General features: G+C 38.0%; 1 protein-coding gene across 1 annotated transcript; it reads right to left on the bottom strand.

Annotated features, from left to right (window-relative positions):
- Window positions 1-7,127: 7,127 nt before the first annotated feature.
- LOC130913064 (triple functional domain protein-like) lies at window positions 7,128-11,597 on the bottom strand. The gene is made up of 9 exons (XM_057831353.1): window positions 10,826-11,597; window positions 10,384-10,549; window positions 10,243-10,309; window positions 10,059-10,168; window positions 9,746-9,815; window positions 9,564-9,653; window positions 9,426-9,500; window positions 7,434-7,545; window positions 7,128-7,345 (listed from the first exon to the last, which is right to left on the bottom strand). The coding sequence occupies exons 1-9, from the start codon at window positions 10,863-10,865 to the stop codon at window positions 7,128-7,130; spliced, it is 948 nt and encodes a 315-aa protein (XP_057687336.1). The 5' UTR covers window positions 10,866-11,597.
- Between the last annotated feature and the right edge of the window lie 2,636 nt (window positions 11,598-14,233).

Genomic DNA, 14,233 nt, shown 5'->3' with positions numbered 1-14,233 from the left:
TTCAGGGATTTAGACATTTTTTCACAAGAATTTTCAATTTAAAAAGCTTTCTTTCGCTAGGAGGCCGTCACATTGGATTGAACACTAGCATTATACTTTGTAATATTTACGCAAAATGAATGTTAACTGCCCGTTGTCTTGCTGAAATCCAACAATCTAGACTGTTTTACGTTGATATCTATCAACATTTCAGGGATTTAGAATTTAGAAGGAATCTAGACTGTTTTATGTTGATATCTATCAAAAATTCAGGGATTTACGCATTTATTCACAAGAATTTTCAAATTAAAAAGCTCATTCTTTTCTGCCTGCCATCACATTGGATTTAATGCTAGCATTTTACTTTGTAATATTTACAAAAAAATTATTGATAACGGCCCGTTTTTTTTCTGTTATCCAAGAATCTACACTGTTTTACGTTGACATCGATCAAAAATTGAGGGATTTACACATCTATTCACAAGAATTTTTAATTTAAAAAGCTTCTTTTGCTAGGCGGGCGCACATTGGATTGAACGCTAGCATTATACTTTGTAATATTAAAAAAAAAAAAAAAAAAAAAGTGAATGATAACAGGCCTTTTTTGCTGAAATCCAAGAATCTAGACTGTTTTACGTTGGTATCAAAAATTTTCAATTAAAAAAAGCTTTCTTTTTCTAGGCTGCTGTCACAGTGGATTGAACGCTAGCATTATGTACTTTGAAATATTTACGCAAAATGAATATTAAGTGCCCGTTGTCTTGCTGTTATCCAAGAATCCAATCCAAGAATCTAGACTGTTTTACGTTGATCTCTATCAAAAATTCAGGGATTTAGACATTTTTTCACAAGAATTTTCAATTTAAAAAGCTCTTTCTTTCGCTAGGAGGCCGTCACATTGGATTGAAAACTAGCATTATACTTTGCAATATTTATGCAAAATGAATGTTAACTGCCCGTGGTCTTGCTGAAATTCAAGAATCTAGACTGTTTTACGTTGATATCTATCAAAAAATCAGGGATTTAGACATTTTGTTCACAAGATTTTTCAATTTAAATAGCTTTCTTTTTCTAGGCTGCCATCACATTGGATTGAATGCTAGAATTAATAGTTATTAATATTTACAAAAAAATGAATGATAACTGCCCGTTGTCTTGCTGTTATCCAAGAATAAAGTTTTTCGTTGATATCTATCAACAATTCAGGGATTTAGACAGTTATTTACAAGAATTTTGAATTTAAAAAGCATTTTTTCTAGCCTGCCGTCACATTGGCTTGAATGCTAGCATTATACTTTGTAATATTTAAAAAAAAAAAAAAAAAAAAAGGGAATGATAACAGGCCTTTTTTGCTGAAATCTAAGAATCTAGACTGTTTTACGTTGATATCTATAAAAAAATTCAGGGATTTAGTCATTTTTTCACAAGAATTTTCAATTTAAAAAACTTTCTTTTGCTAGGAGGCCGTCACATTGGATTGAACGCTAGCATGATACTTTCTAATATTTACGCAAAAGGAATGTTAACTGCCCATTGTCTTGCTGAAATCCAAGAATCCAGACTGTTTTATTTTGAGATCTATCGAAAATTCAGGGATTTACGCATTTATTCACAAGAATTTTCAATTTAAAAGACTTTCTTTTTCTCGGCTGCTGTCACAGTGGATTGAACGCTAGCGTTATGTACTTTGAAATAGTTACACAAAATGAATGTTAACTGCCGTTGTCTTGCTGTTATCCAAGAATAAACAGTTTTACGTTGATAACCATCAACAATTCAGGGATTTAGACAGTTATTCACAAGAATTTTGAATTTAAAAAGATCATTCTTTTTCTAGCCTGCCGTCACATTGGATTGAATGCGAGCATTATACTTTGTAATATTTACAAAAAAATGAATGATAACTGCCGTTTTTTTTTTCTGTTATCCAAGAATGTAGTGTTTTTTCATTGATATCAAAAATTGAGGGATTTACACATTTATTCACAAGAATTTTCAATTTAAGAAGCACTTTCTTTGCCGTCACATTGGATTGAATGCTAGTATTAGTAATATTTACAAGAAATGAATGATAACTGCCCATTTTTTTTTTAATGCAAGAATGTACACTGTTTCACGTTGATATCTATAAAAAAAATTCAGATTTACAAACTTATTCGCAAGAATTTTCAACTTGTAAAGCACTTTCTTTGCCGTCACATTGCATTGAACACTAGCGTTATAGTTAGTAGTATTTACAAAAAATGAATGATAGCTGCCCGTTGTCTTGCTGTTATCCAAGAATGAACTGTTTTACGTTGATATCTATCAACAATTCAGGTGATTTAGACAGTTATTCACAAGAAGTTTCAATTTAAAAAGCTTTCTTATAGGCTGCCGTCACATTGGATTGAATGCTAGGATTATAGTTAGTAATATTTACAAAAAAATAAATAACTGCCCGTTTTTTTCTGTTATCCAAGAATCTACACTGTTTTACGTTGATATCTAGCAAAAATTTAGATTTACAAATTTTTCGCAAGAATGTTCAACTTGTAAAGCACTTTGCCGTCACATTGCATTCACATTGCATGAACACTAGCGTTATAGTAATATTTACAAAAAATGAATGATAACTGCCCGTTTTTTTTTTTCCTGTTAATCTACAGTTTTACGTTCATATCTATCAAAAATTCAGGGATTTCCAAATTAATTTGCAAGAATTTTCAACTTGAAAAGCACTTTCTTTTGCTAGGCGGCTGCCACATTGGATTGAACACTAGCGTTATACTTTGAAATATTTTTAATGAAAATGAATGATGAATGAAATATTTATTGTCATCATCATCGGTATCATTGACAATTTCAAAATGTGATATGGAGAGCAACATCTGACAATTTTTGGGCAGCATCCTTTGGATGCGAATACTCTGGTCTTTGTGACCCTGTGTTGCAATCATGACGTCAGCCTCGTCCAGCACAAACACCCGGATCTTCTCGGGATCAATGAATCTTAACTTTCCGCACCAGTCCAACATGGTGCCAGGCGTGCCGATGACTATTTGCTCTTGGAGTTTTATACCTCTCTGCAGTCCATTTCCCCGGATGGCGTAAACCAACTTCACTTCGGGAAGTTTTTGCCCATCTGTTCAATGACTTTGCCAGTTTGAAGCGCAAGTTTGTAGGTGGGCGACAAACACAGGCACTGGGGATGCTTGTAGTCAGGATTGACATGGCTGATCATGGCGAGGACAAAGGCAGCCGTTTTTCCTGTTCCTGATTGCGACTGGGCAATCAGACTCTGTGACCCTTAAAATATAACCATCGCCATCATCCAAAACCGTGCAGCAGCATACCCAACTTCACCCTTTATACAGACTTTCCAATAAGATAGTCGTTAAAACCCCAAAAATATAAACAGTAAAATGGGCTTTGTATATTTTTTTTTCTTTTTCAGAATTACAACTCAAACTTTATTCCATGAAGTAAAAAGAGTGAAATGGGGTATGTTTCACAGACTTAAGTCTCCGTGTGTGAACGTACAGTATTTGTCCATTGACCTGTGACCCTTCCACTCCATTTTAAAAACAAAATACAAACTTAAAAAGACGTTGCAAAGAAGCGTAGTCCTTGCGGAGCACAGTCAACAAGTTTAGTTGCTAAGTCCAATTTGTTGGCTCACGTAACACTCTAGCTGGCAATTTTCTCCATTTCATCCAGGTCGTGCGTGTCGTTTCTCTATTTTCTTGTTAAAATGTTCCTGGATCCTATTGAGGATGTTCAGCTCATTCTGCTGTCCACCATGTTGATGGCCCCTTTTACCTAATCAACCCGTGCGACCGATCCTGTGCAGGTACGTCTCGTTGTCCGGGTTACCATCTTGGTCTACTGGCAGGTCAAAATTGATCACCACAGATACCTGCTCCACATCAATTCCTCTGGCACAAACATTTGTAGTTACAAGGACCTTCTCCTTTCATCTCTAAAGCGTTCAATGCTTGCTTCTTATGAGTTTGTTTAACAAGGACTGTGCGGCCTTGTCAACATTTTCCTCCTCCTCGTTTGCCTTATCTTCGGTCGAGTTTTATGGCGCTTCTTTTTTTTTTTTTTCCCAGATTCTAATGACTGGACATATGTACCATTTTCTGCGCGAGTCTCTTTTATCTGAAGATTGCCACTAGATTCCGCCGCTGCCTCTTGCTCGTCCACTGCCTGGGCCCAGGATTCCGACGACATCATTTTCTTTGTAATTTTCGTATTAGTTTAAAACGTAAACTGTGAAAATGGCTCGGACTATTATCGACTGCCAAGTAAAATAGAGCACTTTTCACCCGGTCACAATGGCGTGCTGTAATCTAAAGTAGGCCGCATTGTTAGTTACTCCCGCCGTTTACCCGCGCTTCATTGAATTTCTTCACTTTGACATTCAGAGCACTGGGCAGACCTCTGCTCTACTTGCATTTCCCCGCTGAGCAGCGTCACCTAGTGGTTCTCTTTGGAAAGCTCCCCTGCCAGCCAGCCTGCGGTCTTCCTTGTATTCCAGAAGATCAAGACCTGGGCGATCGTGATGGCGCCATAGATGTTACACAAAGTTTTACACACTTTTCCTTCTTGCTGTTACACAACATGTAGTATTGTTTGATGCTATCCAGGGTCTCCTCTCGTTTTAATTTGATGATATTTAGGTCTGGCACGATGCGCCTGGCAAAGTCCCAAACAGTCTCTTCAAAAGTGGCCGATTTGCCCGAGGGAAGAAAGAACCGTAGAAAGACAAGGCTGTTTGAGTGATCCTGTCAGGTGGAGAGTGTGCTCCTTTTTTAGCTTCTGGATATGCTCGATCCAGTCCAGCTTGGTTTCAATAGTTGACGCCTATTGTGAAAGAGGAAAGTCGAAGGTTATAAGGCAATTTGGAATTTAAACACTTATGACAATTTTCATTCGTCTTTCCCCACAGGTCCGAATAAACCACGTGAGCATTTCTTATTCGGTGGAATTTTAACATATGATTTTCTTTTCTTTGGCTACAATACTTGGCATTTGACTTAGGGATGTCCCGATCCAGGTTTTTGCACTTCCGATCCAGATACCGGCCTATCTGAGCATGTGTTAAAGTTCAAAGTTATTTAGCCTCCTTACTTAGTTGTCAGACTCATGTTGAAAAAGGTTTTAGTACTCTTGATAACAACTAGCCAGCTGAATTAGGTGAGTTTGAATAACACACAACAGTTGGTAACAAGAAACTGACCTGTTTATTCAGTGACAAACACAAAACATTATAAATAACAAACAGAAATGGCATAGTCAGTCAGTAAAACGCGCAAATAATATTGTAAACTGTCTTAAAAAAGCAAAACACACCAACAACCTCAGTGGAAAATCCCACAAACCCGCCAAGCTATTAGATGCTTTTAATGTTTCGTGCATTAGTTACAAAAATTGTATAAAAAGCCTCTCAGGTTTAAATAAACGACTATTTCAGTATTAAGTTAACATTTTAAAACAGTAAATAAAATACTCAAGTCCCCATTCTGTATCAGCAGCTTTAAACTACATTCATTTAATTTTGCGAATCATCTGTTAAAGTTGTTAAAATTGCTCCCGTTATTCCATAATTTCCCTTCTACTTTCGACATGTGAAAGTTTTAAAACTGTTTTGAAGATAGATTAAAGTCATGATTTTGCCGATTTAGGAGTATTATAGATAAAAAGTTATTTAGGTTCGCTTGGAAGGTTCACAACAGCCTACTAGGGAAGTCTCCTGCTTTAAGATGGCGGCTGTTTACTAACGCAACTGGTTTTCAATACTTCAATTTTGCTAATGCAGTTGAGTCTGTCGTTTTGCATCTAGTTCTATATACATATGATATGATGATGATATTATCTCCAGTAAAACGACGTTGATGTAGTTTGTAGCGGCTGTCAGCAGTAGTCAGGTATTCTTGTGTTTGTTATCCAGCGGCATGAGTTGAGCTAAAGCCGTGAGTTGAGCATTGGCATTACCCGGGTCTATGACAAGCATGATGTTTACTTTCGGGATGCAATGCGGTCAGTTTCTCATTGCGTCCCGAAGACCGCGCTGTGTATTAGTTCCGCTTTAGTTTACATATTTCAATAATCGGAATTTGGATGTTTGTGAATCGTTCTCGAATCTTCCACGGCCGAATCGCTCAAGGATGTAATGACGGCTGGGCATGTTGTACCGTGGTTCTAAGTGTTGGATGGTGCGTCTTTACTCACGAGAGATAATGGCTCGTCATCCAGAATGAATTCTTCGGCACTCTTGTTATTCCCTCAGCTTTGGGACTGTCGAGTGCCAGTTTGTCACGCATAGCAAAAGTTTCTGCCAGTGTTAGTTGCATAGGACCTTTCTTTTTGTCTTCGGTTTTCTTAACCTACTTCTTATATTGTTTGTGGTGGTATTTCGCTAAATGTTTGATTAGGTTGGTTGTATTAAAACTCCTTACAGCTTTACCACCACGCTTGACTTTATTGTGGCATATGTTGCACTCTGCCTCTTCGTCTTTGTCGTCCTTTAAGGTGGAATGCACACAGCTGACATTTTTACCGATAAAGTCTCTCGGTATATTGGGAGACGGTAATGTAAATGTGGTGTGTTGAAGGTGTGCCGTAAAATGCGGACCGGATTTTAGGGAAACCGAAGCAAAAACTGGAATGGATTATGTAAATCCGTGCGCTGGAAAACCCCCGGACCTAAAAAAAAAAAAAAAAAAAAAAAAAAAAAAAAAACTGGATCGGAAGTCTGGATCGGAATTTTTCCGTGTTGGCCGATCCGATACAGATGCGCATTTTTTTGCCCATATCGGCGTCCGATCTGATCCAAATATCGTATCAGGGCATCTCTAATTTGTCTTATTCGCATTGGAAAAAAAATACAGCCAGGGCTAAACATAAAAAGTAACATATTTCAACAGATTAAGATGAAGGAGAGAAAAAAAAAATAACGCAAGGTGGACACAAATGCTCAGCATTGTGTCAAAGTGGCTTACAAAAACCTGTTAGTAATATGTGTGGGAATCTCACTTTGTTTTGAGGAAATAATTTCTTACCTTAAGAACAGTTCTTTTTTTTGACATCCAGGTGCGCCCCACTCCAAGAACAAACTTGCCAGGATCTCCCTTAAGGTGTTCTGTCAGCTGCGTCTCAGCTAGCTAAGGAAGAAATGAAATTAGTATGTTTATTGAGCATAAGTAAAAAGTTTTCCAAGATTTCTCTTGTATATGTATTTCGTCATGCCTTTGGCATCCTTGACCTCCTTGCAGACCACCAAGGACTTTTTCAGGAGAAGGGTAAAAAGGTAATTTTGAATCCCACATTTTGAATGACTCCTGTTGAATGACTCCTAGGGATTCAACGCTCTCACTAAAACCTGACGGAAGAGAGAATAGGTCATGTAAAAAAAAAATTATGCCTCAAAAGCAAGTGCATGTTCAGCCATCTTGCCCATGTTAACTTGCCTTCCAGCATGGAGAAATGAATGGCATCATTGGCTCTCTTAGGAATGCTGAGAGTCAACTCCAGGGCTTCCTTGAGTACTCCTTTCCCTTCTTCACAGCACTCGAGGAGATTCTAAAATAAGCCAAAATACATTTAAAATGCATTAAGACATTGTTCCCACAGGACAGAGATTATATACCTGTGAATATTGTTGTATGCTCTGTTTGTATGTGAATATTAAAACAATGTTGTATGTGAATATTAAAACAATTGTCTAAAGGATTATAATAACCATAAAATCTTAACATAGACAGGTTTATGGAAACGTACTGTTTCGCATTAGGTTTGGGGACTTTCATGAAATAAAATTATGTGATTTACTTGAACTAACTAAACATTGTTGAATTATTTTGTTTGTTTAATGTTATATCTATACAGTGGGGCAAATAAGTATTTAGTCAACCACTAATTGTGCAAGTTCTCACACTTGAAAATATTAGAGAGGCCTGTAATTGTCAACATGGGTAAACTTCAACCATGAGGGACAGAATGTGGAAAAAAACAAAGTACAGAAAATCACATTGTTTGATTTTTAAAGAATTTATTTGCAAATCATGGTGGAAGATAAGTATTTGGTCAATACCAAAAGTTCATCTCAATACTTTGTTATGTACCCTTTGCTGGCAATAACGGAGGCCAAATGTTTTCTATAACTCTTCACAAGCTTTTCACACACTGCTGCTGGTATTTTGTCCCATTCCTCCATGCAGATCTCCTCTAGAGCAGTGATGTTTTGGGGCTGTCGTTGGGCAACACTGACTTTCAACTCCCTCCACACATTTTCTATGGGGTTGAGATCTGGAGACTGGCTAGGCTACTCCAGGACCTTGAAATGCTTCTTACGAAGCCACTCCTTTGTTGCACTGGCTGTGTGTTTGGGATCATTGTCATGCTGAAAGACCCAGCCACGTCTCATCTTCAATGCCCTTGCTGATGGAAGGAGACTTTCACTCAAAATCTCTCGATACATGGCCCCAGTCATTCTTTCCTTTACACAGATCATTCGTCCTGGTCTCTTTGCAGAAAAACAGCCCCAAAGCATGATGTTTCCACCACCATGCTTCACAGTGGGTATGGTGTTCTTCGGATGCAATTCAGTATTCTTTCTCCTCCAAACAGGAGAACCTGTGTTTCTACCAAAAAGTTCTATTTTGGTTTCATCTGACCATTCATTCTCTCAGTCCTCTTCTGGATCATCCAAATACTCTCTAGCGAACCGCAGACGGGCCTGGATGTGTACATTCTTCAGCAGGGGGACACGTCTGGCAGTGCAGGATTTGAGTCCCTGGCGGCGCATTGTGTTACTGATAGTAGCCTTTGTTACTGTTGTACCAGCTCTCTGTAGGTCATTCAAAAGGACCCCCATGTGCTTCTGGGATTTTTGCTCCCCGTTCTTGTTATCATTTTGATGCCACGAGGTGAGGAGGGAGTTGAAAGTCCGTATTGCCCAACGACAGCCCCAAAACATCACTGGTCTAGAGGAGATCTGCATGGAGGAATGGGCCAAAATACCAGCAACAGTGTGTGAAAGTTTGTGAAGAGTTACAGAAAATGTTTGGCCTCCGTTATTGCCAACAAAGGGTACATAACAAAGTATTGAGATGAACTTTTGGTACTGACCAAATACTTATTTTCCACCATGATTTGCAAATAAATTCTTTAAAAAACAAACTGTGGTTTTCTGGGGGGGGTTCCACATTCTGTCTCTCATGGTTGAGATTTACCCATGTTTACAATTGCAGGCCTCTAATATTTTCAAGCGGGAGAACTTGCACAATTAGTGGTTGACTAAATACTTATTTGCCCCACTGTATATATATACACGTATATGTGCGTTTTTTTTAATCTTTTATCTGCTTTCTCTATGTGGCAGATTTTTCCTATTTTTATTAATGTATCTTCTGTATTTTATGTTGGTTTTCTGAACAACGAACTTGAATATTTGGGCTTACCTTTAACAGGAGCGGATATTTTGTCATTCTCTGTATTAGGAAAGATTGTAACGAGAATGCCAGTCCGTCCTTCTGCTGAAAGACAGTGAAGCATTATAACCTGTAATCTTACGTTGATAACCTTGACATTTAACTTACATTAGAATAGATGACAGTATGCTCCATGAAGAGCCGGGTGGATTTGTCACTGTTCTTGCAGTAGTCCACATATAACTGGAACTTTTCAGCCTATAAAAACAAAACAGACAACATCCTCAGAATTCTTGATGGGTCAATTATCTGTATAATTATGATAACGGTAGTGACACAGTGATAAATACCCATTTGACAAAGCAATGCCTGACATCTTCAGGGACATTTGCATGCTTTTCCAGGTTCTTAAGAAAGATCCTGAAGATAGAACAAGGAAAAAATTTCATTCATTCCAAAAAGTGAGTTGTGGTGTCAAAGCTTCGCATAAGTACATCTCATTTGATTACATGAAAATGTGCATAGAAACAAACTTGTGGCAATGTCTGTAATTTAAGGTGATGTTTTAAGTATGAGAAATGACCAAGAGTAGCCTATTTGTTAAGCTTGGTCCACTCGGTGTCAAAATGTCAGTCATTTTTGAGAAAAGTCACTTATGCTTACTTATGATGGAACTCATACAGCTCCAGCAAGTTCTCGAAGATGACGTGCTCCATGTTGTTTAGTCCTGCAGGAATCTTCTTCTCTTGGGTCAACATCTCCCTCATGCAAGTCTGCAAGATCAAACACAAAGATTAGCTTAAAGTTTGTCTGACAAGAACTGCACATAAGCAGAAAGGAAACTCACATCAATGCCCTCACGCAGGTCTCGCACGTAAGCCTTTTCCGTTTCAATCAGCTCAGCCAAAATGAACCTAAATGAAGGCAAAATAGGCACAAGTTAGTATTTTAAAATTAGGAATTAGCAAATGGTATAACAGTCACTTACGTTTCCCTGCTTGCAGACTTTGTTCTCTCCTTGTTGACCTTGAGGATGTCTGATGTGGGTGGAAAGATGCCCATTTGGACCTCCAGCGTGGTGGGTACTGTTATCTTGGAACCGTCGCTCACCATATCCAAATCTGTTAAACCCAGAGGGTGCTCCATTAAGTGCTCTGCAGAAAAGAAGCAAAACAAATAATGAATGAGGAAACATTGATGGCTGCATGAAATTGTTTGATAGACAAGTGATTCCCAACCGCTGTGCCATCAGATATTATCGTGTGTGTTGCAGAAAATCATCCACTTTCATCTAAAAAAATCAAGTTTTTAATTATTTTTTTTATTTTTATGTTTTTTTTTTTTTTTTAATTCATCCATCTATATAGGCCTGAAGAGTGTTTAGACAGGCTAAACAACCAAATTTTCGGCCACAAAATGATAAGTCCTACCTGGTTGAGTTGCAGCATAACAACCTGCTCCATTGTGCATCGTCCTCGAATTCAGCTCCAAAACTGACCATGTTACTCGCCATACCTCCGGTCAGTTTCTTTTCCTCGGGAGCCGATCGAGATACCCACCTCGATGACATGTTTTTGGCCGTTAGTATTAACGTCGATTACATTTAGAGTTAAAAAACAAAACCTTGGTCCACTTGCAGCCACATTAACATTTCCTTACACTCTGCTGACGATTGTATTTTACAATCACAATAAAACTTTGGCATCAAGGATGAGCATTTTCATACTCCTTGCATTGTGCACGTTACATGTGGATAATGAGTTTATTATTAACATGGATGACTTTTCACGTTTCAGCTACTAAAGTTTGAATTTTAGCCGTTACCTGCGATGCGTTTAGCATAACGCGATATTCCAAATGTCGTTTTCACTCGACGAACAAAAGTCAGTTAAATGTTAGAATTGTCGTTAGGTGGAAATAATTTTGAATATATATATATATATATATTAAAACGGGCTGCAAATCCTGACATTCTGTGTCAAACAACGTCATGAATAAAACGCTGTAGTCATAAATACTTGTTGAGGTGGTTGCAGCTCAACGTTGCATTCGTAAGAAGGATTGACGGAGAATAAATTGTCTTTTAGCCAAAACTTGGCGGGTTTAATTTCCATCGACATGCAGATACATCCACTCTCATTGCTGTCTTCACAGGCAATCCCACAAATCAAAGTCAAACACAAAGAAGTAATAAAAGTAGCACTTCAGACAATTAAGTCCCATCCTGCCATCTTGTGGCGAAAAGATAATATGTCAATAATAACAAGCATTATTTAACATTATTTCAACATCAACTGAGGACACATTTATGAATACAAAATATTTCTCCCAACATTTCTTGACTTTTCATATTTTAGCTCCTAAAGTTTGAATGTTAGCCGTTACACCTGCGATGAGTTTAGAATAACGCGATAACCCAAACGTTGTTTTTGACTCAAACATAGGTCGGTTAAATGTTGAAATAGGGAATGGGACGTACTACGTCATTGTTTGGACGCGCCTCCATGCTGATAATATGCTTTACTTCCGGTCCGCCAAACTCAACGGGGATTGTAACGTGTGGTAGTGCCAAGCTAATTCCTTCGGTGTATTAGAAAGAAATTATGGGTGTGTACTGTTGTGTTACCGCACTTACCGGGTGCAACAGCTTCTCCTACGACAAAAAAAAAAAAAAAAGGGCGAGGAAAACTGGACTCACTTTTCACCGTTTTCCTGCATGGAGGACCAAATATCAGATCACGAAGACACGACGGATGGCTGGGGCGCAGCGGTTCGTCGGAAAAGCATTTCTCTTGATTATATTTCTGCTGGAATGAGAGTGTGTTCCCGTCATCTCTACTCTTGTACGTTGAACGATTTATCCGTTTTGGTTTCAATACGTTTTTTTTTTGCTTGTTTTTTACCATTGTGTAAATCTGCCTCGGTAGCAATGCTAACCTACTACTCCTCCTCACCTACCTGTTGTGTTCCTAGGAAAACCTGCATATGAAATGCTGACAACACATCCCGATTGGTCACCATATCTCTTCTTGGGTTATTCTGAGGTCAAGCGCACCACATCGGAGCGTTATGAGAGGTTGGAAAGGCGATAAGTGCACACTGAAACTTCTGTTTGCTGTGCTCTTACAAACACGAGCCCAAGTGTTGTTGTGAAAAGTCAATAAAATATGAATACCAAAACATGACTTGAACAACTTCTTGACAAACTAACTGCTTGTTGTTTACTTCAGGTCTTCATAATAAACAGGTGTAATCATTACAAAGTCAAGTGACTTAATTTTGTTATTCTATTTGGAATATGCATTGACAATTTTTGGACAGTGTTGTAGACAAGAACTGGGACTGATAGATAAATCTATTGCAACTTCAAGTAATGCAATTTCTCCAATACGATATTTGAATTGACAGTTTAAAATCTTTAAATTAGTGCAAACAAGGCCCACCCTCTGACGGTGGCAGCAAATATTATATAATAAATTATAAGTAATACACAAATACAAGATTACAATAAACGTGTCTTTGTCAAAGCAGTTTAAAACACTATTTACTGGCCTTGGGTAAATTGCCAGACAGAATAAATATGTGCTTTAAAGTTCTTGCATTTCCATTTTAAGTATTGCAAGTACTCGTCTCCAACACAGTATTTGAACTGACAGTTTAAAATCCTTTTAGTACAAAATGGCCCACACTCTGGCAGGGGGCAGCAAATATTATAATACATAATATAATACATTATAAAAAGCTATATACTATATAAATACAAGATCACAACAAAACCTGTATTTTTCAAAGCGGTTAAAAAACATCCAGTGGCCTTAGGTAAATAAAGGTGTATAAATATGTACTTTACAGTTCTTGCATTTCTATTTTAGGTATTGCAACTTTTCCAACACTATTTTAATTGACAGTCTAAAGTCTACATTAGTGCAAACAAGAATATTATAAATTAAAAATAATAATAGAATATATAAATTCAACATTACAATGAAACGTGTCTTTGTCAAAGTGGTTAAAAAAAACCCACTTCACTGGCCTTAGTTAAATAGCCAGGCAGAATAAATATGTGCATTAAAGTTCTTGCATTTTCACAAGTTAAAAGCCCGCAGTTTATCGTCAAGAAGGGCAGACCCAGATGGCGTCTGCTGCAGGGGCTTGTTTGAGTCCGACACAGGACAAATGGAACCACTCCTTTGAACAAATTTTCTCTGTCAAATGATCCAAGAAGAGAGATTGTGACCAATCGGGATGTGTTGTCAGCAGGTTTACCAAGGAACACAACAGGTAGGTGAGTCGTAGTAGGCGAGCATTGCTACCGAGGCAGATTTACACAACGGTGTAAAAAATACAAAAACGTATTAAAACCAAAAGTGGATAAATCGTTCAACTTACAAGAGTAGAGATGACAGGAACACACTCTCATTCCAGCAGAAATATGATCATAAGAAATGCTTTTCCGACGAACCGCTGCAATCCAGCCATCCGTCGTACCTTCGTGATCTGATATTTGGTCCTCCATGCAGGAAAACGGTGAAAAGTGAGTCCAGTTTTCCCTCGCCCTTTTTTTTGTCGTAGGAGAAGCTGTTGCACCCGTTAACACAACAATACACACCCATAATTTCTTTCTAATACACCGAAGGAATTAGCTTAGCACTACCACACGTTACAATCCCTGTTGAGTTTGGCGGACCGGAAGTAAAGCATATTATCAGCATGGAGGCGCGTCCAAACAATGATGTAGTACGTCCCATTCCCTATTGTCGTAAAGTGGAAATAATTTTGAAAACGTGCTGCAAGTCCTGATATTCTGTGTCAAACAACGTCATTAATAAAACGCTGTA

This window comes from Corythoichthys intestinalis, chromosome 3 (assembly GCF_030265065.1).
Source record: "Corythoichthys intestinalis isolate RoL2023-P3 chromosome 3, ASM3026506v1, whole genome shotgun sequence".
NCBI classification, from domain to species: Eukaryota; Metazoa; Chordata; class Actinopteri; order Syngnathiformes; family Syngnathidae; genus Corythoichthys; species Corythoichthys intestinalis.
The sequence above is the reverse complement of the archived record's forward strand: the minus strand, read 5'-3'. Positions and strand labels throughout refer to the sequence as shown.

Excerpts from the sequence above, each read along its gene's own strand:
- LOC130913064 (XM_057831353.1), bottom strand. The coding sequence starts at position 10,865 with ATGCACAATGGAGCAGGTTGTTATGCTGCAACTCAACCAG. Across the intron at positions 10,550-10,825 it reads TTATGCTGCAACTCAACCAG|AGCACTTAATGGAGCACCCT; the intron begins GTAGGACTTATC and ends TCTTTTCTGCAG. Across the intron at positions 9,816-10,058 it reads CTGTATGAGTTCCATCATAA|GATCTTTCTTAAGAACCTGG; the intron begins GTAAGCATAAGT and ends TTCTATCTTCAG.